The 23611-nt window shown below is 43.5% G+C and overlaps 1 protein-coding gene across 1 annotated transcript in view; it reads left to right on the top strand.

Annotated features, from left to right (window-relative positions):
- The first annotated feature begins 6694 nt into the window (after positions 1-6694).
- COCH (cochlin) overlaps positions 6695-23611 on the top strand; it is a 32758-nt gene continuing 15841 nt past the window's right edge. The window contains exons 1-3 of the mRNA XM_069951208.1: positions 6695-6749; positions 9688-9740; positions 12273-12314. Of these exons, the coding sequence (XP_069807309.1) occupies positions 9710-9740; positions 12273-12314 (73 nt within the window). The 5' untranslated portion in view covers positions 6695-6749; positions 9688-9709. The remainder of the gene's footprint in view (positions 6750-9687; positions 9741-12272; positions 12315-23611) is intronic.

Genomic DNA, 23611 nt, shown 5'->3' with positions numbered 1-23611 from the left:
GTGCAAGTTCAGCACACAGGCGTGGTGGTATACCTGCTTTTTGTAGTGGCTGGCTATATTGATCCCCAATGGTCGGTGACCTGCCAGGTTGTAATAAGTCCCTTGGGCTCTTGGGCTCACAGTGGTCCAAAATGGGAAATTGACCCACCTGGTGTGTCGGTACCGCAGCCCAAAGAAAGGGGAAAATGACCCAAGGATGGAGTATCCGGTTTGTGTAGGTGCAAATTATCACTGAATCCCAGTAAAATAAAGTGGTTTTACTGAAAGTCTCTGACAATACAGGATATTTGTTCAATAATACAGACTTGAGCTCACTGAATCTGTGCTGAGAGATACTTAAGTGCTAAAGTAGAGCAGCAGTGTTGGTTTGGTTTAGCGTTGAGAAGAGTAGTAGAGTTTAGAGTAGGTGAGAGGAGTTTGTTGGGAGAGCCCCAACCCAAAGTAGTAATGTACTTTGCCAGAACATGAGAGAAGAAATACTTAAAGAAGAATACTTGAGAAGAAGATACTTTTTTCGACCTTACTTTTTTCGGGTTACCTGTCTTACGAGGGTGACACAAGCAACACCCATCATTAGTATATGTAAGGCAATTGGGCATGAACGGGTTAAAGAAGAGACAAGTTGATGAAAATACTACGATATATAGATAGATAGATCTGTCAAAAACATTAAGATGATGACTGGAGTCAAGCTCTTCCGATGAACTTGGCTACACGGCTTGCAAACAGCAGGCTATGACAGATAAATAAACTTTCCACTGAAACTAATTTATTGTCTATGGGTTGATACATTAATAATTTCCTATCAGGGCCTGGCTGTCGGATGTCTGTGTGCGGCTCTTAAGTTTAGATTTTATTAATAATAGGATAACAAGAATAGAAGCAATCAGCTTCCACCCCAGTGACCTGAAGCTATTGAGCAGCAGGCAGGAATCTGTCCATGGGACCAATTTATAACAACCCCAGATCCAGCCAAGACCAGAAGAGCAAAATCCATGGGGGGTTATTTAAATTCTTGAAAAGTTCTAGCAGAAACAAGCTGCAGATTTAATTGGACTGACTGTGGCTCCAAATACATGATCTGTATCAATGCTATTAACATTTTAACTGCTAGTGTTAGTTTTTTACTGCCAGCTAGACTAATGATATAAGGGTTTGTTTGCTCCAGAACAAGGAACATGATCATTGTGTAATCTGGAACTCAAGACATTAATAAATTTATAGATATAATAGATGCTTAATCCTTCACATCTTGTTGTTCAGAATGTTTCTGTGCGCTGTACAAATGATTTGTGAGAGTGAAGGAAAAAAGAGAATTTGTACATTCCTTAAGCTAGTGTTGTATTGTTACCACTGTAAGGGGGGGGGGGGGGGGGGGGGGGGGGTGTCCATACAGGATCCATGGGGTCCTGTAAATTTCTTTTGCTATGGGGTATCAGCACATCAGTAACCCTGTCTCCCTCCACGTAATATTTATAGGCATGTACTGTGTAAATCATCCCCCAGCACAGTCCAGCCTGCTAATTCCAGTGCACTTTCTCTCTAGCACTATATAATTTCATAGCATGTGCTGTGATTGCCCAGAGAAGTAAGGGAAAGGATGTGCCCCTGTATGTGCACTACTGCCAAACAGCCCGGGTCTGGTCACACCCCTGAAATGGAAAGAATGAGAAATTGATGTGAACTAAGGAAGGGACATTCAGTGGTGGAATTACAGCAGTTACGGCACTACAATCACCCTGTCACCACTGCAAAAGGTCAATTTAAGGAGGCTAGGCAGATTTTTAAATATATTCTGGAACAACAGACATGTGTTAAGGCACCTATAGACCATGTAATTTAGACTTAGGATTTGAATTGACTTGACAGTAGTGACAGGTTGGACTACTTAGAGGGACACTGTCCAGTATGCATAGTATGAAAGTATAAGAGGGGGTCTTGGAATAAGTTGTGATTACTTAGAAGACTTGAGAAGAAAACCTGTACTTATGGTAAAGTTGAATCCATGAACAATCAAACTGAGATGAGCACACAGAGTGCCACATCCAGAAGTACAGGCCCTAGGTGGAACACTGGGAGGAGCCGACTGTCATTTTAGCTTTAGGACTTGGCGGGGAACATTGGTGAAAAGCAAACTTCTCCAACCGCTTACTTGAGACTGAAGCACTGCAGATTGCAGGACATGGAAGACTTGAAGATGACCCCCTCAGCGTGGACAGGCTAGTTCCCTAGGCCATAGCTTGGCACTGAGGAACACTGGAAACTGGAACAATCGGCATCAGAGGTACAGCAGCTCAGAATGAGGCACTGGTCGGAAGGCCAGGCCCCACGGAAAACATTCTCCGGCCCTGTACACGAAAACAGAGTTCAGAAAGGAAATCGGGAACTCACTGAGAGAAGAACACCCCAGCCCTCGCTATCCACCTAACATATGCTTCAGGGATGAACTCCCATTGGGGGAGAAGACTCCTAGGCAGGTGGCAAAAAAAAAAAATGTGCGCTTAGTCCCATACACAATTAACCCATTACTTGCTTGTTGTAGCTGAATGTAACACAGTGAAATACATAGACAAACCCTTTTGACCTTAAATAAAAGTTAGACTTGTGTCTGGTAAATAGGGTTTGAGGACGCTGCAATAGTCCCATATGTTTTTGACATGATCGTACCAATAAAGTGCCAGCACACAGACCCAATTGGACATAGCTGAGGCTACAGATCAACTTATTGGGCCTGTAACATATTACTTTAATAGCAGTCACTAAGGGTTTTTATAGTTAGCCCACAATAAGCCATTAAGGGTCTTCGCTGCGCCTTCATTTGTACAGCCCCCTCATCACTGACCCAGCCTAAGGGAAGGGTGAATGAGTTAATAGGGTCACTCAAGCCACTGCGACCACTAAGGATTACTTAAGAACACCCACCGGACCTCCCGTCAGGGCTGTATTTGCCATTAGGCAGTAGTGGTGCTGTGCCTAGGGCAGTAGCATTACAGGGGCAGACATTTAAAAAAATAACTTGGTTCACATCCTTGTTTTTTGTTTGTGCAGCAAACATTAAGCCTTACTATGCCTAATTTTTGTTATTAGGGAACACTTGATGTTTAGTGTTCGCTATGTCCAATTTCCTTCCATATAACATTAAGAATCAAAAGCCTTATGAGGGTTACTGTGTTATTTATAGCCGCCATCAATCCTCTCATCAATTCTGCAAGTTATTGGCACCACTGGATCAAAGAGCATGCTCCCCCCACTCTACTGGGAGAGGAATAACCACTGTTGCTGTTTTGGAAAGATTTTCTTTTATGGAAATAACATTTTGTTATTTAACCTTCCAGATCATCGTGTAATCACTGGCTAGCTTGTCTGTAGCTTCTGGATTTCCATGACCAAAGCTATGGTGCCAGATAGTGAATTCAAAACATTGGCCGGTCTTGTCTCTGCTAAAATATTGCTATTTTGCCCAGAAAATAAATTTCAGTGTTTACACCGGTACCCAAAGGCTTCCTGCACAACCCTGTAATAGGGATCCGTTATGTATAGCGCCCACAGGATTAATTCTGCATTACATGTTGTACACAGAAGGGTTTTGTCCATGGGCAGTGTCCAACTACATGCGTTTCTATCTATATTGTGCGTCTCAAACACGTAACCTCTGTATTTGTGGTTTTTTTTTTTTTTTTGTGCACTTTATGTTTGCACCTTGCAGTATGTATTGGGCTATTATTGTGTATTAGGCCCCTCTGTGCATCCCTCATATAGTATTAGGCCCCCCATGTGCAGTCCCAATACAGCAGATGGCCTCCATGTGCAGTCCTCATACAGTAGACGACCCCCATGTGCAGCCCTCACACAGCAGATGCTCCCCCAAGTGCAGCCCTTATACAGTAGATGGCCTTATACACATAACCTCTGTATTTGCTCTTTTTTTTAGGTTGTGCACTTTATGTTTGCACCACACATTATTTTGTATTAGGCTCAGATTGTGTATTAGGTCCCTCTGTGCAACCCTCATATAGTATTAGGCCCCTCTGTGCAACTCCATATAGTTGTAGGCCCCTCTGTGCAGCTCCCATACAGTATTAGGCCCCTCTGTGCAGCCCTAATACAGAAGATGCCCCTTATGTGCAGTCTCCATTCAGCAGATGACCCCCATGTGCAGCCCTCATACAGTAGATGCCCCACATGTGCAGCCCTTATACAGCAGATAGCCCCTCATGTGCAGCCCCCATACATCAGATGGCCCCATGTGCAGCCCTCATACAGCAGATGCTCCCCCAAGTGGAGCCCTTGTACAGTAGATGGCCCTCATGTGCAGCCCTCATACAGTAGATGGCCCTTCCATGTGCAGCCCTCATACACATAACCTCTGTATTTGCTTTTTTTTTTTAGGTTGTGCACTTTGTTTGCACCACGCATTATTGTGTATTAGGCTCATATTGTGTATTAGGTCCCTCTGTGCAACCCTCATATAGTATTAGGCCCCTCTTTGCAACTCCATATAGTTGTAGGCCCCTCTGTGCAGCTCCCATACAGTATTAGGCCCCTCTGTGCAGCCCTCATACAGAAGATGCCCCTTATGTGCAGTCCCCATTCAGCAGATAGCCCCTCATGTGCAGCCCCCATACAGCAGATGGCCCCATTGTGCATCCCTTATACAGCAGATGGCCCCCATGTGCAGCACCTATACAGCAGATGGCCCCCATGTGCAGCCCTCATACAGTAGATGCCCCATGTGCAGCCTTTATACAGCAGATGGCCCCTCATGTATAGCCCAGTAGATACCCCTCCCACCATGTGCAGCCCTTATACAGTAGATGACCCTCTGTGCAGCCCTCATACAGAAGATGCCCCTTATGTGCAGTCCCTATTCAGCAGATAGCCCCTCATGGGCAGCCCCCATACAGCAGATGGCCCCATTGTGCATCCCTCATACAGTAGATGACCCTCATGTGCAGCCCTCATACAGTAGATACCCCTCCCACCATGTGCAGCCCTCATACAGTAGATGACCCTCATGTGCAGCCCTCATACAGTAGATACCCCTCCCACCATGTGCAGCTCTTATACAGTAGATGACCCTCATGTGTAGCCCTCATACAGTAGATGGCCCCCATGTGCAGGCTTCATACAGTAGATGACCCTCATGTGCAGCCCTCATACAGTAGATGGCCTTCATGTGCAGACCTATCTACTTACTGGGCATTATTACTGACTACAGGGGGCATATCTGGCTATGGGGGCATACCTGGCCACATAGGCATGAATAATATTTAGTTGGGAATATCTGTCTACTGTAGGAATACCTGTCTACATGGGCATTAATACTACCTATATGAAGCATATCTGTCTACAGGGGGAATACCTGGCCACAGATGGCATTCCTGGCTACATGGGCATTATTACTACCTACATGGGACATACAGTATTTGGATACAGGGGCATACCTGGCTACAGGGACATTATTACTGGCTACCAGGGATATTGGGACTTATTTGGTTACAGTGTAGCATTATTTTAGCTAGAGGGGGCATACCTGGATACAGGAGGGTATAACCTGGGTACAGTGGGGCATACCTGGCAGCAGGGGATATAACTAGCTACAGAGGGACATACCTAGATTTTGGGAAAACTTGTTTACAGGGGGTATGTCTAGCTACAAGCTGCATACCTGCCCGCTGGGCCATTATTACTGACTACAGGGGGCATATCTGGCTACATGGGTATTAATACTACCTATATGGGACATATCTGTCTACAGGGGGAATGCCGGGCTACAGGGGGCATTCCTAGCTATGAGCATTATAACTACCTACATGGAGCATACCTGGCTACAGGGAGGCATTTGTAATGGGAAAGGGGGCATAATTAATGGCTATAGGAGGCAATGTATCAGGCTGCAGGAGCATTGTGACTGGCTACTGAGGGACATAGAGATCACTCACATTGTTATGGGGCATCTGATCTGGAAATCAACAGCGTCCATGGCGGCAGTGTCCTCAACGTCTATAACCAAATGGGGGGTTCTCAGTTAGAACATCTGACCACTTTGGGGTCCTTGGCCTGAAAAGATTGAGAAACACTGGTCTAGATCAATGTTGCCCAACCTCTACCTCAATTCCCAGAATGTGATATTGGGGAATGCTGGGAGTTGTAGTTTTCCAACAGCTGGAAAACCATATTGGAGATCACCGATCTAGAAACAGAACACTCACAATTCCATACTTATCCAGAATTATAATAAAGAACCAATTGATATGTCACTGATAATAATTCTTAATGTTTTCTATGCTTTGTACTGAATTTTGTGATCTGTACACACAATGCAAACCCCATTATCTGTATCATCTAACATAGTGCCTGAGATGTTGTATATAAACATATATCACACTGTATATTCCTACAGTGATAGGATGGCTACTAGTCGCTGACTACATTACACTCCCAGCACAGTAGTAATTCTATCCAGACATTAGGTTAGGAATGCAACATATAGCTATACCATGCCGCATACTATACTGTTTAATACACTCTTGTGCCATACTGTGGGTTAAAGTTCTATAAAAGATTTTTAGAGGGATGCAGCACACCTTTTTCCCCACGCCCCATCCTAATACCTCCCCTTACAAGCCCTCCTCACTGTGGTCCTGATGTTCTTATAAGTAGCAGACATATCGCCCGCATTATACACATCTGCAGGGACAGACCTTACACACTCTGCTCACTATCCACTGACAGCTTCACTAGTACAGGTGAGTCCTTGCACTGACTATGGCCTTGGTATATGTCCTAATACACAGGGAAGAGAAGCTGAAGGTATCTGGAATTACATATTGTGCACATGGGTCTATTGCAAGTTCAGCCTTACTACCTAGGTGGGATTTTTTTTTTATTTTTTTTTTTTGGCAATGGATATTAGTAGGTCTCGTATAGCTAAGAATGTCAGATGCCAGGATATACAGTTTTTATTTTCATGAATACGTCTGCAGAGAAGTCGTCCATGTCTGTAGAATGTATCTCTATGTAATGTAATAGCAGCTTAGCTAGTATAGATGTAGTGTCAGATACTATGCTGTGTGTTGTGCCGTGGAGATGTCACTTGTTATGGGGGCAGGAGTCACATTCACATTTGAAGGGGTATTAAACGTTTAACCTAAGGGTCCATTTACACGGAAAGATTACCTGACAGATTATCTGCCAAAGATTTGAAGCCAAAGCCAGAAACAGACTATAATCAGAGATCAGGTCATAAAGGAAAGCCTGAGATTTTTCCTCTTTTCAAATCTATTCCTGGCTTTGGCTTCAAATCTTTGGCAGATAATCTGTCAGATAATCTTTCTGTGTAAATGGACCCTTAGAGATCGGGAAAAATTGTAAATTTATCAATATGTTGTCAAAAAGATTGACACCTCCCCCCTTCCCCTATAAAACATGTTACTTGTAATTTACATTACAACCAATAGGGGAGAGAAGGGTTGGACATTTTTAAAATTCAGCGCACCTGACCCTTCTCTGCCCTGATATCTACCGGTATCGCTAGATATGTCTGTCAGCGGTCTTTTCCCCTCGTCCATTCAGAATACATGGTGAGCTAAACATGGATGTGTCTATGGGGATCAGGAAAAAACGCTTTCAGCTGACAACTATCTAGAATTTATGGTTTTAGTTCTTTGGTCCCCATTTTGGTCAGTATTTTAGCCAAAATGCAGAAAAGGTGCAAATCCTTCCATTATAGGTTTGGTACAGTATATAGGGGGAGATCTATCAAACATGGTGTAAAGTGAAACTGGCTCAGTTGCCCCTAACAACCAATCAGATTCCACCTTTCATTTTCTAAAGAGTCTGTGAGGAATGAAAGGTGGAATCTGATTGGTTGCTAGGGGCAACTGAGCCAGTTTCCCTTTACACTATGTTTGATAAATCTCCCCCTATGTGTTGTTCAGTTTTTGCTAAAAAAAACAAACAAAAAACAAAACACACAGGTATTAAAACACACTATTTAGGGGGGGAAAAACAGAAAAACAATATAAATGCATGGGAAAAATCATAGGTGTTTTTTTTAATTTCTTTAAAGGGGCATTCCAACGTCGCAAAGAAAAAAAAATGTGCACATTGCTTGGGGTGTAGAGAAAGAGGAAAAAAACAATACTTACCTTACACTGGTCCCCTGCTAGTCTACTGTAGCTGCAGCTTCCATTCCCCAGCAGCTTCACACTGCACACTCAGCCAATCACTGGACACAATGGTGTCCTGTCCCAGCCAGTGATGGGTCCTGCTCTGAGCTCTCATCTTGGAAGCAGGCAGAGAAGATGAACAATGGAGGACTGGAAGCAGACGAACAGGAGTTGCAATAGGTTCAGGAAGGGATTCAGTGTAGGTACTCATGTCCTTTCCTTTTCAATAAAACCCCAGCAATATGCACGTCTTTTAACCAGCCAATCGATTAAGCAAAAGAAAAGTGTGTCTCAGTGTTACATTTCATTCTGTTGTTGGATTCACAGTTTGTACTGCTCTGTACTGCTCTATAATGTCCTCTTTGCTGCTTCTGAGGATGTTCTGTAGACATAACGGTGAGCAGGAGGTGTGTGTGCAGTGTATGAGAGACAACACAGCAGCTAGTCTACATCCACTAACATAGGGACAGTTAAACTGATTATAGATAGGTAAAAATTGGTAAAAAGTTTCATATACAAGTTATAAAATGTCCTGAAATGTGCCAAATGTCCCGGAAGGTTACCTGAAAAGACAGACATTTTTCTAGACCTGTTCTCTGTTGCCAATATCTTTTTGTAGGTGAGGTCTACAAAACTGGACACAGTATTCTAAACACCCCAGAGCCCCACTCATTATGTCAGAAGTTCCTTGTGATTGTGAAAGCTACCCTCTGAAGAAGACATGCTGATGGCATGGCCAATATGGATGCAGAATTAGAGAGAAACAGTGCAATGTCTAATAAGTTCCAAAGTTGCAATTTATTTAAAGGAGAAGTTAGAACATTTTTATTAAAGTATTTTATTGCCCCCCAAAAGTTATACAAATCACCAATATACACTTATTACGGGAAATGTACATAAAGTGCTTCTTTTCCCTGCACTTACTACTGCATCAAGGCTTCACCTCCTGGATAACATGGTGATGTCACTTCCTGGATAACATGGTGATGTCACTTCCTGGATAACATGGTGATGTCACGACCCGACTCTCAGAGCTGTGCGGGCTGTGGCTGCTGGAGAGGAGGATGATGGCAGGGGGACACTGAGGGACACAGGGCACTGGAGGGACACTGAGCATCCCTCTGCCATCATCCTCTCCAGCAGCCACAGCCCGCACAGCTCTGGGAGTCGGGGCATGACATCACCATTTTATCCAGGAAGTGACATCACCATTTTATCCAGGAAGTGAAGCCTTGATGCAGTAGTAAGTGCAGGGAAAAAAGCACTTTATAAGCATTTCCCGTAATAAGTGTATTTTGGGGATTTGTATAACTTTTGAGGGGAATACAATACTTAAATAAATTTTTTTTACCCGACTTCTCCTTTAAAGAAAATACAATTAGATTATATATATTCACCTGTATGCAATGTATTATATATCAGCATCTGCTAAAGACATCATTTACATACTTGTATATATCCACCTGGATATATAATACCTACACAAGTAACCTAATCCCACCCCTTTCTCTTACAGGATCCTCACACTCATAAACAGGATGCATTTCATCTCTGCGTTGGTGATTTTTGGTAGGTTACTTTGAAAAAAAAAATGTTTTTGTTTTTTTGGGGTGGGGGAATGAGAAGCAGTGGTTATCAGAAAAAAAAGAACAATCAAAAAACACAGATCCCAAGCAGGGCTCTACATAGAAACAGTGTGCAAAAAGAATAATCCACCCACTTTAAGTCACAGGCTAAATAACCAAAACTGAGAGATCTGGAAATAGATATACTTGTTATACTGTTTTGGCTGCTCACCCAGTTGTATTGCATTTATTAAAGGGGATTATCCAGATAGAGAAAAACTGTATCCATATTGTTGCAGACCAGAGACCTTTATCTGGATAACCCCTTTAACTATAGGTACTCTACAGAAAAAAAGCATTGGTTTCAAATCAACTGGTGTCAGAAAATTATACAGATATGAAAATTACTTCTAATAAAAAAAAAACCCTCTAGGCTCCCAGTACTTATCAGCTGCTGTATGCCCTGCAGGAAGTGGTGTATTCTTTCTAGTCTGACACAGTGCTCTCTGCTGCCACCTCTGTTTATGATAGGAACTGTCTAGAGCAGAGCAAATCCTGCTCTGGACAGTTCCTGACATGGACAGAGGTGGCAGCAGAGAGCACTGTGTCAGCCTGGAAAGAATACACCACTTTCTGCGGGACATACAGCAGTTGATAAGTACTGGAAGACTCTATCCATTAACAAATGTGGGCATGACAAAAAGAGACCAGTTATGCATGGCAACCTTTCCTTTGATATCAATTGGGTGAGTGGCTGGTGGGCTCAGCTGGTAAATGTGCACCTTTTTTGGGTGTGGTTTATAACTGAATATGGCCCATTGCTACCCAAGGCCTATACAAAGTCATGCAGGTGGTTTTAATTAATGCCAGATTAATGTAGATCTCCATAATTGTTACATCTGATATAATACATTGAGGCTGTGTTCACTTATACAGTAACGCAATGGAAACGAATCATTTAATTGCGGTAACTGATCATTTCATTGCAGTGCTGCATCCTTTTATTGTGTTATGCTATTTTGACACTTATGGTGCGTTTACACAGACAGATTTATCTGACAGATTTTTGAAGCCAAAACCAGGAACAGACTATAAACAGGGAACAGATCATAAAGGAAAGACTGAGATTTCTCCTCTTCTCACATCCATTCCTGGCTTTGGCGTCCAAAATCTTTCAGATAAATCTCTCTGTGTAAACGCACCATGATTCATGTTTAAATAGTGCTAATTAGAGCTATTTTGGCATGAATCCGCAATTTTATAGTAAAATAGTGATATTTTATTGCAGATTGTGCAATTTGAAGTGAAATATTGCTAATTAGCACAAAATAAACTCTCATTAAATGCTATGTGTGAACAAAGCCTCAGGCTATGTTCACACATAGCGTTAATTTAGCAGTAATAATTGATGCTATTTTGCAGCGAATTAGGCAATAAAACTCCAATGCCTGTGTGAACATACGCTTAGGGTATATTCGCCCACCACTGTGATTTGCTGAGTTTCTGGGGCAGTTTACTGTTTCTGTTAACACAGTTTAATAGATCTGGGCCTTTGTGTTTCTGTTATAGTGCTCCAATTCATCAGCTTCCATTCACAAAGCAATTTAGTTAAGTTATAAAATGCTGGCTGTTTGCGATTGCCACTAGGGGGAGCTTAAAGGGGTTTGCCACTTTATAGTAAAATTGTTCAGTGTACAGTATTACTTGTATTATTATACATACTGACAGCAGCTCCCTGTGTACCTCATAGAGCTAAAATCAGTCTCCTCCTCCAAGCTGTGCTGTCCAGCTCTGTGGTGATTCTGTTGATAAGATGGCTGATATGGAGGAGCATGTGACCATGCCCCGTCTGTGTCAATGGCTGAGCCTGTATATGCCTATGAAGGATACTGGAGGCGGGGCATGGTCACATGCTCCTCCATGTCAGTCATCTTATGGACAGAATCACCACAGGTCAGGACAGCACAGCCTGGAGGAGGGGAGTCTGATGTTAGCTCTATGAGGTAAACAAGGAACTGCTGTCAGTATATACTGTGAGTACACTTACTAATACTGTACACTGAAAATTTTTGCCAACCCCTTTAACTAAATACATCTTCTATACAACCCCCTCGTGGCAAACTGGAGATTTGTTTGAAGCTCTAATATTTACAGTAATGAGATTAAAGGGAACCTATCACCAAGAGAATGCTATCTAATCTATCACCATCATGTTATAGAGCAGGAAGAACTGAGCAGATTGATATATATCTTTGTGGGAAAAGATTTAGTATAACTTGTAACTTGTTGATTGAAATCCCTGATCATTCTGTGTTAGGAGTCCAGTGGGCGGAGTCATCCTTTAGTCTGGAAACATCAGAGATTTCTATCAATAAATTGCAAATTATACTGAATCTTTTCCCATAAAGATATATATATCGTCTCCGCTCCTTCTGCCCTATATTATAATTCAGATAGCTTTGGTAGCATTTTTATAGTGACGGGTTCCCTTTAAGTAAAAACAGTTATGTTAAAACTAGTAAATTCCTATTTTTAGGCTTTCTACAGTCAGCAGCGGCAGACCCCGACTCTGGAGAATGTGAGTGTGTAAAGTCTATTTTCTGTTCTTATACTATGTGGCTTTGTTTACATTTTGTAAAAATTGGTACAAATAATGGCCATTGTTTGCACTTATTTTTACAATGTGTGAACATGGCCTAAATAAGTACCCTGGGTTTAAATACACTGGGTGTAGTTATAATGTATCATATGTTGCCCTAGAAATATCACATACAACTCATAACTTGTATGTAAAATTAATTTTGAAAATAGTGGATATTGTTATTGCTTCCCATACCCCTGATGAGACCATTTTTGCGATGAAACATGTTGGAGGAACACTAGCAGTGCACCTGCACCAGCATCAAAAGTGACAGAGGTGTGCTGTCACCTGAAAATAGCTAAAAAATTGGACATACACACAAAAAAAACACATGACGACAATACAAGACATGTTCAAAAAGATGCTAACGGTCCCTTACCTCGAGTTGCGTCAGTCCCTGTGGATAAACCAGTGATGAAGATTGAGCAGGGTTAATTTACAGAGTTAATCTACAGCTCCGTGTATTTTTGACACACATTTTGATATATTTTTTTATTTTGAAGCTAGTTTATTGATACTGCGCGGTGTATTATCGGTCCCTTTTTTTCCCCTGATGAACCTGTAAAGTACCAATGGAAGAAATACGTTGGAGTGTCTAACTATCAGCAGTACTGGGAGTTCTGGGTTGCTACATTTACACATAACAGAAGGTAGCAAGAGCTTACGGACTGGGGGGTCACAAGAGATTACCTACTAGGAGGACTGAGGGGGGCACAAGAGATTACAGGCTAGGAGGACTGGGGGGAACACAAGAGATTACAGACTAGGAGGACTGGGGGGGACACAAGAGATTACAGACTAGGACGCCGGGGGTGACACAAGAGATTACAGACTAGGAGGACGCCGGGGTGACACAAGAGATTACAGACTAGGACGCCGGGGGTGACACCAGAGATTACAGACTAGGAGGACTGGGGGTGACACAAGAGATTACACACCAGGAGGACTGGGGGGACACAGGAGTTTACAGACTAGGAGGACTGGGGGTGACACAAGAGATTACACACCAGGAGGACTGGGGGGACACAGGAGCTTACAGACTAGGAGGACTGGGGGGACACAGGAGCTTACAGACTAGGAGGACTGGGGGTGACACAAGAGTTTACAGACTAGAAGGACTGGGGGTGACACAGGAGCTTACAGACTAGGAGGCCGGGGGTGACACAAGAGATTATAGACTAGGAGGACTGGGGGGGGGGGACACAAGAGATTACACACCAGGAGGACTGGGGGGACACAGGAGTTTACAGACTAGGAGGACTGGGGGTGACACAGGAGTTTACAGACTAGGAGGCCGGGGGTGACACAAGAGATTATAGACTAGGAGGACTGGGGGGGGGGACACAAGAGATTACAGACTAGGAGGACTGGGGGGGGACACAAGAGATTACACACCAGGAGGACTGGAGGGACACAAGAGCTTACACACTAGAAGGACTGGGGGGGACACAAGAGATTACACACTAGAAGGACTGGGGGTGACACAAGAGATTACAGACTAGGAGGACTGGGGGGGACACAAGAGATTACACACCAGGAGGACTGGGGGGACACAAGAGATTACAGACTAGGAGGACTGGGGGTCACACAAGAGATTACAGACTAGGAGGACTGGGGGTCACACAAGAGGCAACAAGTGCTTTATTTGCTGATGGTCCAGACATTGTACATGAAATCAGAAAGTACCTATAAGTAGAGTTGATCGAACCTCGGGAAATCCTAGGTTCAATCGTACTCGAACATTCACAAACCTAAAGTTTTAAAATGTGCATGGAACCGTCTGACATATACAGTAGAAGGTGAGGGGACAGCAGAAGGGGAGCAAGTTTAGGGAATGTTATAAGTGTAATGTATGTTATCTATGTGAATGGCCCCCTTCCCCGTGTTCCCCGACCCCCGCCCGTGGACCCGGAAGTGTAGTGCATTATACATACCTGATTCGTGTTGACCCCCGTCTTCATTTCTTCTGACAGTGATGTAATCTTCGGGAGGCCGGCCGACCCGCTCCTGCCGTCCCTCATGCCGGCCCCTCTCTGCCGCGTCATAACTGTGCTCAGCCGCGATTGGCTGAGCACAGTTATGCTCAGCCAATCTCGTCTGAGTACAGTTATGACGCGGCAGAGAGGGGCCGGCATGAGGGACGGCAGGAGCGGGTCGGCCGGCCTCCCGAAGATTACATCACTGTCAGAAGAAATGCGGATGGGGGTCGACACGAATCAGGTATGTATAATGCACTACACTTCCGGGTCCACGGGCGGGGTTCGTGGAACACGGGGAAGGGGGCCATTCACATACATAACATACATTACAAAGTTGTATAATTTTGTAATGTGTGTTATTTTGTGAATAACTTCTTAGCGCCGCACTACCCTTTTAACAAGGGGTGTAGCATGCTGCAACTTTCCATATAGGATTCTTGTCTGAACTAACCAAATTTTTACGGGGATCACAAGGATGATGCTGCCATTTAGCCCTAGGCCTAATAACTAGAGATGAGCAAACCGATTCGGCCGGTATGGGATCCGGTTAGGATTTTTCCGATCGCATTCAGATTTTTGAAAATCCGCTCCGATTTTTTTGTTTCTTGCTTTCTAAAATGGCAGCCGCCATTCTAGAAAGCTGGAAGTGTTCTGGGTGGGAAAAGCGATTTCCCATGATGCCCGGAACACATCCAATCAGCAGGGATCTTGCACTAGCCCACCCCCTCACATGACCGCACCACACAGTCTGCACAGAGAGAGGAAGGAGGTTGTTACTGGCTGCAGTGCACACAGCTCGTGATTATCAAAACGCTGCTGGTGCTGCTGCTGTTGTTTTTGTACTACAGACTACTAAGAAGATATTGTAGCAAAGGAAAGGAAAGATTAGGAAAGCGGAGAGGAGAAACATCTAGTGATTGAGAGAGAAATATAGAGAGGGCGAAAGATAGATAGATTAGGCATAGGACAGCAAAGGGTGCACGGAACAAAAACGTGCTGTACAGATATACAATGCCTATACTTCTGATAGTGTGTATATCACATCTGTCTTATCCTGAGAGACAAAAATACCTGGTGCAGGTGTATAGCACAAAAGTCTTAAAAAAAGTGCTATATATATATATATATATATATATATATATATATATATAGACAATTTCTATACTTGGACCCTTCTGATAGTGTGTATATCACATCCGCCTTATTCTGAGAGACAAAAATACCTGGTGCAGGTGTATAGCATAACATCTTTAAAAAAAAAAAAGTGCTATATATATATATATAGACAATTTCTATACATGGACCCTTCTGATAGACAAAACTGAGAGACAAAAATACCTGGTGCAGGTGTATAGCATAAAAGTCTTTTTCCTGCATAGACCCTGTAATGGTAAATATTGAAGTCTAAAAAAGACTTTGAGATATCGAAAAGATAATGTTACTGACATGTAGAGCCCTAAATTCAACCAAATACACTACCCCCGTATCATATAGATGCTTTAACCCCTTAACGACCACGGGCGTATATTTACGCCCTGCGGTCGTTAAGGACGCTCAGAGCGGGGCCGCGCGGCGGCCGCGCTCTGAACCGCCGCTGTCCGACGTTGTCCCGGAGGAGCGATCCCCGTGTCTGTGCCGGCCGGGTGTCAGCGCCGTAATGTAGCAGCCGGAAGTAAACGAGTGCCTATCTCATTGATCTCTGCAGCATATCTATGCTGCAGAGATCTCTATGAGAGATCAGAGCACTTATACTAGAAGTCCCCCAGGGGGGCTTCTAGTATATGTTTAAAAGTTTAAAAAAAAAGTTTCATTATTAATAAAAAGCCCCCACCCCTAATAAAAGTTTTAATAACCCCCCCCTTTTCCCAGGTTATTAATAAAAATGAATAAATAAATAAACATGTTTGCTATCGCCGCGTGCGTAATCGCCTGAACTATTATTTAATCACATTCTTGATCTCGTACGGTAAACGGCTTCAGCGCAAAAAAATCCCAAAGTGCAAAATTGCGCATTTTTGGTTGCATCAAATCCAGAAAAAATGTAATAAAAAGCGATCAAAAAGTCGTATATGTGCAATCAAGGTACCGATAGAAAGAACACATCATGGCGCAAAAAATGACACCTCACACAGCCCCATAGACCAAAGGATAAACGCGCTATAAGCCTGGGAATGGAGCGATTTTAAGGAACGTATATTTGTAAACAATGGTTTTAATTTTTTACAGGCCATCAAATCAAATAAAAGTTATACATGTTACATATCGTTTTAATCGTAACGACTTGAGGAACATATATAACAAGTCAGTTTTACCCCAGGGCGAACGGCGTAAAAACACATATCCACTAAATACACAAAATGTGGGGGGGGTTTTCAATTTCACCACACATTGAATTTTTTCCTGCTTTTGCAGTGTACTTTATGCAAAAATTCAGCCTGTCATTGCAAAGTACAATTAGTGGCGCAAAAAATAAGGGCTCATGTGGGTTTTTAGGTGAAAAAATGCAATTGCTATGGCCTTTTATGCACAAGGAGGAAAAAATGAAAACGCAAAAATCAAAATTGCCCCGGTCCTTAAGGGGTTAAACTATAAAATCCGAAGAAATCCGAAATTCAGTCGAACCGAACTTTCCGAAAAAATCCAGAACTTTTGAAAAGTTCGCTCATCTCTACTAATAACAGCAAATATTTTCCATCTGAGAATATAATGTATATTATATAAAGGATCACGTAGAGTAAAGGAACCAGACATTGGGGTATTGCATAACTGGACCTGCAGTATTACACGGTTCTGTGATTTCATAGTTTGAAAATAAAAACAGTATATAAACAGCAATAAAAATAATTTATTAGTTGTTTTAAGCTTTTAGTTATTATGTGAGGATATTTGTCACTGTGTTGGGGTCGGCTCGTATATAATTGGTAGAAAGCATTGATATTATAATATTGTTTTTTTATACTTATATTTTTTTTATGTGTCCCCAAAGGGCCAGAGATGGACCTTTAGGGACTTGTCTATTTTTTTCATTATAACTACAGCTGCCATAGTACATGGCACTGCCATGTGCTAATCCCCATCCAAGATAGATCGGAGCAAATAAGACCGACTCATAGACCCGTAGGCATAAAAAACAAGAGGAATTCTCCCAATCTTTGTTTTACATTATTTAATAAACGTTTTTCGGTGGTAATGTGCTGCCATATTGATACCTAAGAAATACATATATGTATGTAGCCATGAATAAGTATGTATGTATTTGAAACATGTTGGTTTTTTTTTACTCTTGAAAGACTGTAATAAAGATTTAAATTTATTGATCTGGGTTCCTCTTATCTGTTTTGGAAGTTGCCATAGTAGGTTGTTGTAGGAAATATGTATCACACTGCGTCACCACACATCTGAGAAGTGAGATACTGGGGAGTGAGCATTAAAGGGGTACTCCAGGAGAAAACCTTTAGTGCTCTGGACAGTTCCTGTCATGGACAGAGGTGGCAGCAGAGAGCACTGTGTCAGACTGGAAAGAATACACCACTTTCTGCAGGGCATACAGCAGCTCATAAGTACTGGGAGACTAGTGATTTTTAAATACAAGAAAATTACAAATCTTTATATTTTTCTGACACCAGTTGATTTGAAAACTTTTTTTTTAAATCCCTTTAAATGAACTTTCTATGTTGTGAGACAACCCCTTTAAAGGGGATATGGGCCTAAAATAAGACAACTATTATCAGGGCTTGTGCCAGGTCTAATTAGTTCTAGCAGCATGGTCACATGACCTTCTACCCAACATTCTTGAGGTTTTAGGCAGCATTGCCACTGCCTCCTTTCATTGGTGTATGGAGGTATCAAGCAGCCAGATCTTTGCAGTTGACCAGTATTGTTGCAATGGAACCTTTCATTCTATTAAACACAGAATCCCAGGGGCAGACACAGACTGCATAGGGCCCCTATGCAAAAAATGTGCCTGGGCCCCCCCCCCATAAGCAAATCATGCCACCACATTCCTGGCTGAACCCCATCCATACACACTACCCATGCTGGCTACCCTCCATCCCTACACACACTACCCCACTTGCCGCCCATCCCAACACACACTACCCGTCTTGGTTGCCCCCCCATCCCCACACACACTCTACCCATCTTAGATGCCCCCATCCCCACACACTACCCATCCTGGTTACCCCAAATCCTGCCACACTACTAATCCTGGTTGCCCCCCATCCCCACACACTACCCATCAGGCTGCCCCCCATCCCTACACACTACGGTACTAATCCTGGTTGCCCCCCATCTCCAAACACTACCCATCCTGGCTGCCCCCCATCCCCACACACACTACCCATCCTGGCTGCCCCTCATACTCACACACTACCCATCCTGGCTGCCCCCCATCCCCACACACACTACCCATCCTGTCTGCCCCCCATACTCACACACTACCCATCCTGGCTGCCCCCCATCCCCACACACACTACCCATCCTGGCTGCTCCTCATACTCACACACTACCCATCCTGGCTGCCCCCCATCCCCACACACACTAACCATCCTGGCTGCCCCCCATCCCCACACACACTACCCATCCTGTCTGCCCCCCATACTCACACACTACCCATCCTGGTTGCCCCCCATCCCCACACACTACCCATCCTGGTTGCCCCCCATCCCCACACACTACCCATCCTGGTTGCCCCCCATCCCCACACACTAACCATCCTGGTTGCCACCAATCTCCACACACTAACCATCCTGGCTGCCACCCATCTCCACACACTAACTATCCTGGTTGCCACCCATCCCCACACACTACCCATCCTGGCTGCCCCCCCTCCCCCACACTACCCATCCTGGCTAATCTACCATCCTCAAACACGACCACCAGGTGACATCACTGGTGCACGCTTCCCGAAGCAGGGCTGGAGCGTGGTGCTGCTGAAGCTCGCAGCGACTCACATATCCATTAGATGAGAGCAGTATGTGGGGCGGGCCGCGGGAATCTCAGCGCTGAAGGGCCGCGGGTGGCAGGATATGTGATCAGGCGCCTGGTACATGGATGGACAATACCTATCACCTATGCGGCAGGACCCGGGGCAGTGGAGGGGCCCTCTAGGCTGAGGCTCAGAGTCCGAGCCTGGAGGGCCCCTCTGTTGGCCTGGGCCCTTATGCAGCTGAACCGGCTGCACAAGTGATATGTCCGCCACTGCAAAAACCTAAACTATTTTGGGGGAGCAATCTAGAAATTTGAAAACTATAAATTTTTGGAAAAAACATAAAAAAATGATAGTGGTAAATTCATACAGATGCCCGGCACTAATAGTGGTTTCAGCTGCAGATCTCCTAGAATGGAGGTAATCTTAGGATTATATCAGTCATTTCCATGAACCATAGGGAGTCCAGCTAATGTCAACAGTCTCCGAAATTCCGGCTTCTGTGAATATCATAGGGATGAATATGGATGATGTGTGTGAAGTAGAATCTGTAATCAAACACCAAAAGCAGAACTGCTTCCATGTGCATAATCTAGAACCATAGTGCTGGTGTGCTCCCCTGTGTGCAGATGGGTCAGGGCAAGAAGACCCAGCGATGTAACGCAACAAAGAAAAAAGTCTGTACATCTAAATCAGGTCTAGACTATTCTTATTTTTTTTCTATAAACTGTTGTCTTCAATTTGATTGCGGTATTGCAGCTCAGTTCCATAGAAGTCAATTGAGCTGAATTGTAATACCAAACACAACCTGAGGTAAATGAATACATATGTGGTCTGAGTAAACTTGCTACAAGAGGGCAAAAAAAGTGCTGCCCTCAGAGGATACTTGTGGGTAGTGTTAATCTTGATAAGAAGTTGTTGACTAGAAGACATGTCTATACGACACTCTAGAGCACCTTTTGCTCAGTTGACAGGCATTGAGAGGGGAGGATGCATCATTATACTGGGAGAAGCAGGATGGCCATTTCAATGAATTACTGGGCCATTCAGACCTAGCCTTTATTAGATGCTGGAGGCAGTGGTAACAAGAGGGCACACACAGGGCAAAGAGCGCCCAGACAGACCACTAGAAGATCTGAGGAGAAGCACAAGCAGCTCCCAAAGTTTGTGTCCACCATCCAGATACAGGCAGGACCTTCATTGCACGGTGCACCCCCTCATCTGTGCCTGACCATTTCCAGATACTTAGAAGAAGGAACTTTGGTGACAGCCATTATGTGTCCTTCCATTGACAATAGCCACCATCACCTTTGCTTGCAGTGCTATGGCCTGGACCCGTATCATCTATAGTTACTAATCCTGGTTCTGTTTGAGATTTGTTGATGGCCAGGTTGAAGTATGGAGGCCTCTTGGTGATCACTTCTATTCTGCTGTGGAGCAACACACTGCCCCCTACTGGTGTGATGATGTGGGGAGCCTTCACATATGATTGGTCACTCCTAGTCGTGATAGGAGGGACACTAATAGCTCAGTGATATGTAGAGGACATCCTGCAGCCTCATGTGTTGCCTCTCATGGCTTCCACCAGAATAATTCTCCCCACACACAAGGATTTCCTAGAAATATCTCCACCAGATTGTAACACTTCATTGGTTCCCCAGTCACCAGATTAATCACCAAATAAGCATTCATAGGACCAATGGAAACGCCAAGTTCAGCCATCTACAAGTGTGCAGGATCTACAGGTCCAGCTGCAACATCAGAATCTGTATGCTCCTTATCTAACTGGTTATCAACCTCTACTATTAGAGGTTTAGCAGGTTTAGCACCCCCCTCCCCCCCCCCATGGGGTGTTTCATGATCCAAATAAAATACTATATATTGCTGGGAGCTGGTAATAAAATAAAAAATAATAATAATACATGAGCACCAGTATGGCTGGGTAAACAGGTGTTTCGGAGGATAGAAGCTGTATTTAATTTGCTTATCTGGAGGGGTAGAAGAATGCGTATTATTTTTATTAAACGGAATGATATTGGCCTGATTTGGGTGATTATCGCTTAGTATAATAGAGACCCCAAGTCCTTTCGATTTTCATCTTCTCGTCTCGGCTGATCGTTGGTCCTTTTAGATAAGTCGATTGTCATGAAAAAGGCCAAATGGGGGAGATTTATCAAACTGGTGTAAAGTAGAATGGTCCCAGTTGCCCCTAGCAACCAATCAGATTCCACCTTTCATTTTTCAAAGAGTCTGTGAGGAATGAAAAGTAGAATCTGATTGGTTGCTAGGGGCAACTGAGCCAGACAACACCCTTTAAGGATGAAAATAATTCCTTCAATTCTATCAGGACAGTTTTTATGTTCATGCTACAATAGTCTGTAACTTTATCCAGGGTATTTTTATAGAGGAAAAAGAATGTATTAAATATAGAAAACAGTGCAGGGAATTTTTTTTTTCTTTTTTGGCCAGAAGAGAGCTCACCGCAGGACGCTCAAGACACGCTACTTAAAAACCAGCAGCAAAGTCAAAGGGAGTTAAATAAAAGAAAACAATCTGTATCCTCTTAGAAGAAAAGAACTCTCAGTGCAAAATGCATCTGAGCCACCGGAGGAAGCGATAGGATGGATGCAAACACATGGACCACGGTGCAGTACAAACAATAAACTCACTGTGCACTTACTACAAAAACACGCTGATTCCTAGCCAGTGTGAACTTAAGACTAGAAACTCTAAGGGCCGTATTACACGGAAAGATTATCATTCGAAAAATCGTTAGATCGTTCGGATTTAAACAATAATCGTTTTGTGTATTATCAGGCAACGATTAAACGACCAATGAGAAATCTCTGATTGTTTGATAGAATCTGGACCTATGTTCATTGTTGATCGGTAACAAAGCGTTCGAACATCCTTTTGTGTAATAATGCGTTGTTTGGTCGTTCCCTGGTCTATCAGCCAGGAAAGGACGAGCTCAAGAAGGAGTGTAACAATCATCGTCCTGTGTAATAGGGTGAATGATTTCAGATCTTTGTCATAGCCGTTGTTAGAGATTATTTATCATCCAAAAAATCGTCCCATGTAATACCACCCTAAGGGTCTTTTTTCACTGTTGTGTAGCCAATCACTTATCTCTGATTGATGATACTGAGAAGTATCACCCAATGTTTCCAGATCTAGCTATGGGTCAGTGCTGGCAGCAGCACACCTATAATGTATGTGTTTGTGAGAATGACCAGGGTTCTAATCCTGCTTTCCTATTTAGCCACATTGATGTCCTATGGAGTTCTTACTTCAAATCCCTTTTCTTCAGCTTGATAAAGAGTAGTCATTTGGTTTACAGCATTGCTCATAACAGGCATTGTGGCTCGATGTATATGTCATCAGGTTAATATAATCCGTTTTGAGCACAGGAACTGACCATCATGTTAGATCTGGGTTCTAATCCCGTTGTCTCTTTATTCTCATGTTATGAACTTGAATGATTATACCAGTGTGTAACACACACAAGGAACTATCCAAAATGGCTGTGGCTTAAAGGGTTAGTTATAGCCCCTCACCCCCGTCGCTATAACCAAGTCTGTGGGTTCTAATCCAAGCCTTTGTCTTTTCTGAGATGGCTTCCAGCAATCATTTTAATATTTCTTACAGTATTGACTACTAAGCCATGGCTGGGGATAAGATGTATAAGACCAATTGTTAATGTACCCGGTTACACTTAGTACCGGCTCCTCAGAGTAATTGGCTCGCCTAATGCTAAATAAATAGTAGAATTGAGGAAGGATAATTGGTCTAGAAGATGTTTCTGCAAAGTCTGTAGGAGCATGAAACATGGAGGGCTGAGCTGGAGATCCTTGAAGACATCTGATGGACCTTAGTATTATCTTTATTTTTCATTTCTCTCAGTTTTCCCCACCATGGATGGGTCTATCCCTTGGATGGTCAGATCATTGTTCTGGATCCCTTTTTTGTGTTTTTGATGGATGACATTGAGAAGTATCACCATTATTTCCAGTTGTGGCTGTGGCGCAGTGCAATGAACAGCCAGCATACATGGTATGTGTGTAGGAGACCAGGGTTCTAATCCTGCCTTTACCATCTAGTTTTTCCATGTCGGCTACAAGGAAATCCATTTTATCCATTTTTCCGGGCCAGGAGCCTTGGACCTGATCACTTCCATCTCGATAATGACATTGACAAACCTTCCCTTATATCTCAGAGCAGGAGCTGGCTCAGGGGGTAAAGGGCCTGGAGGCTGAGCAGCAGCAGTGGTGCTGGAGTCCTTGGTTCAATCCCCTCTGCTGGCTACGTGGAATAGTAGCTCAATGTCC

This window comes from Dendropsophus ebraccatus, chromosome 13 (assembly GCF_027789765.1).
Source record: "Dendropsophus ebraccatus isolate aDenEbr1 chromosome 13, aDenEbr1.pat, whole genome shotgun sequence".
Classification (NCBI taxonomy): domain Eukaryota; kingdom Metazoa; phylum Chordata; class Amphibia; order Anura; family Hylidae; genus Dendropsophus; species Dendropsophus ebraccatus.
Note: the sequence above shows the minus strand (reverse complement) of the source record. Positions and strands in the feature narration are given on the sequence as shown.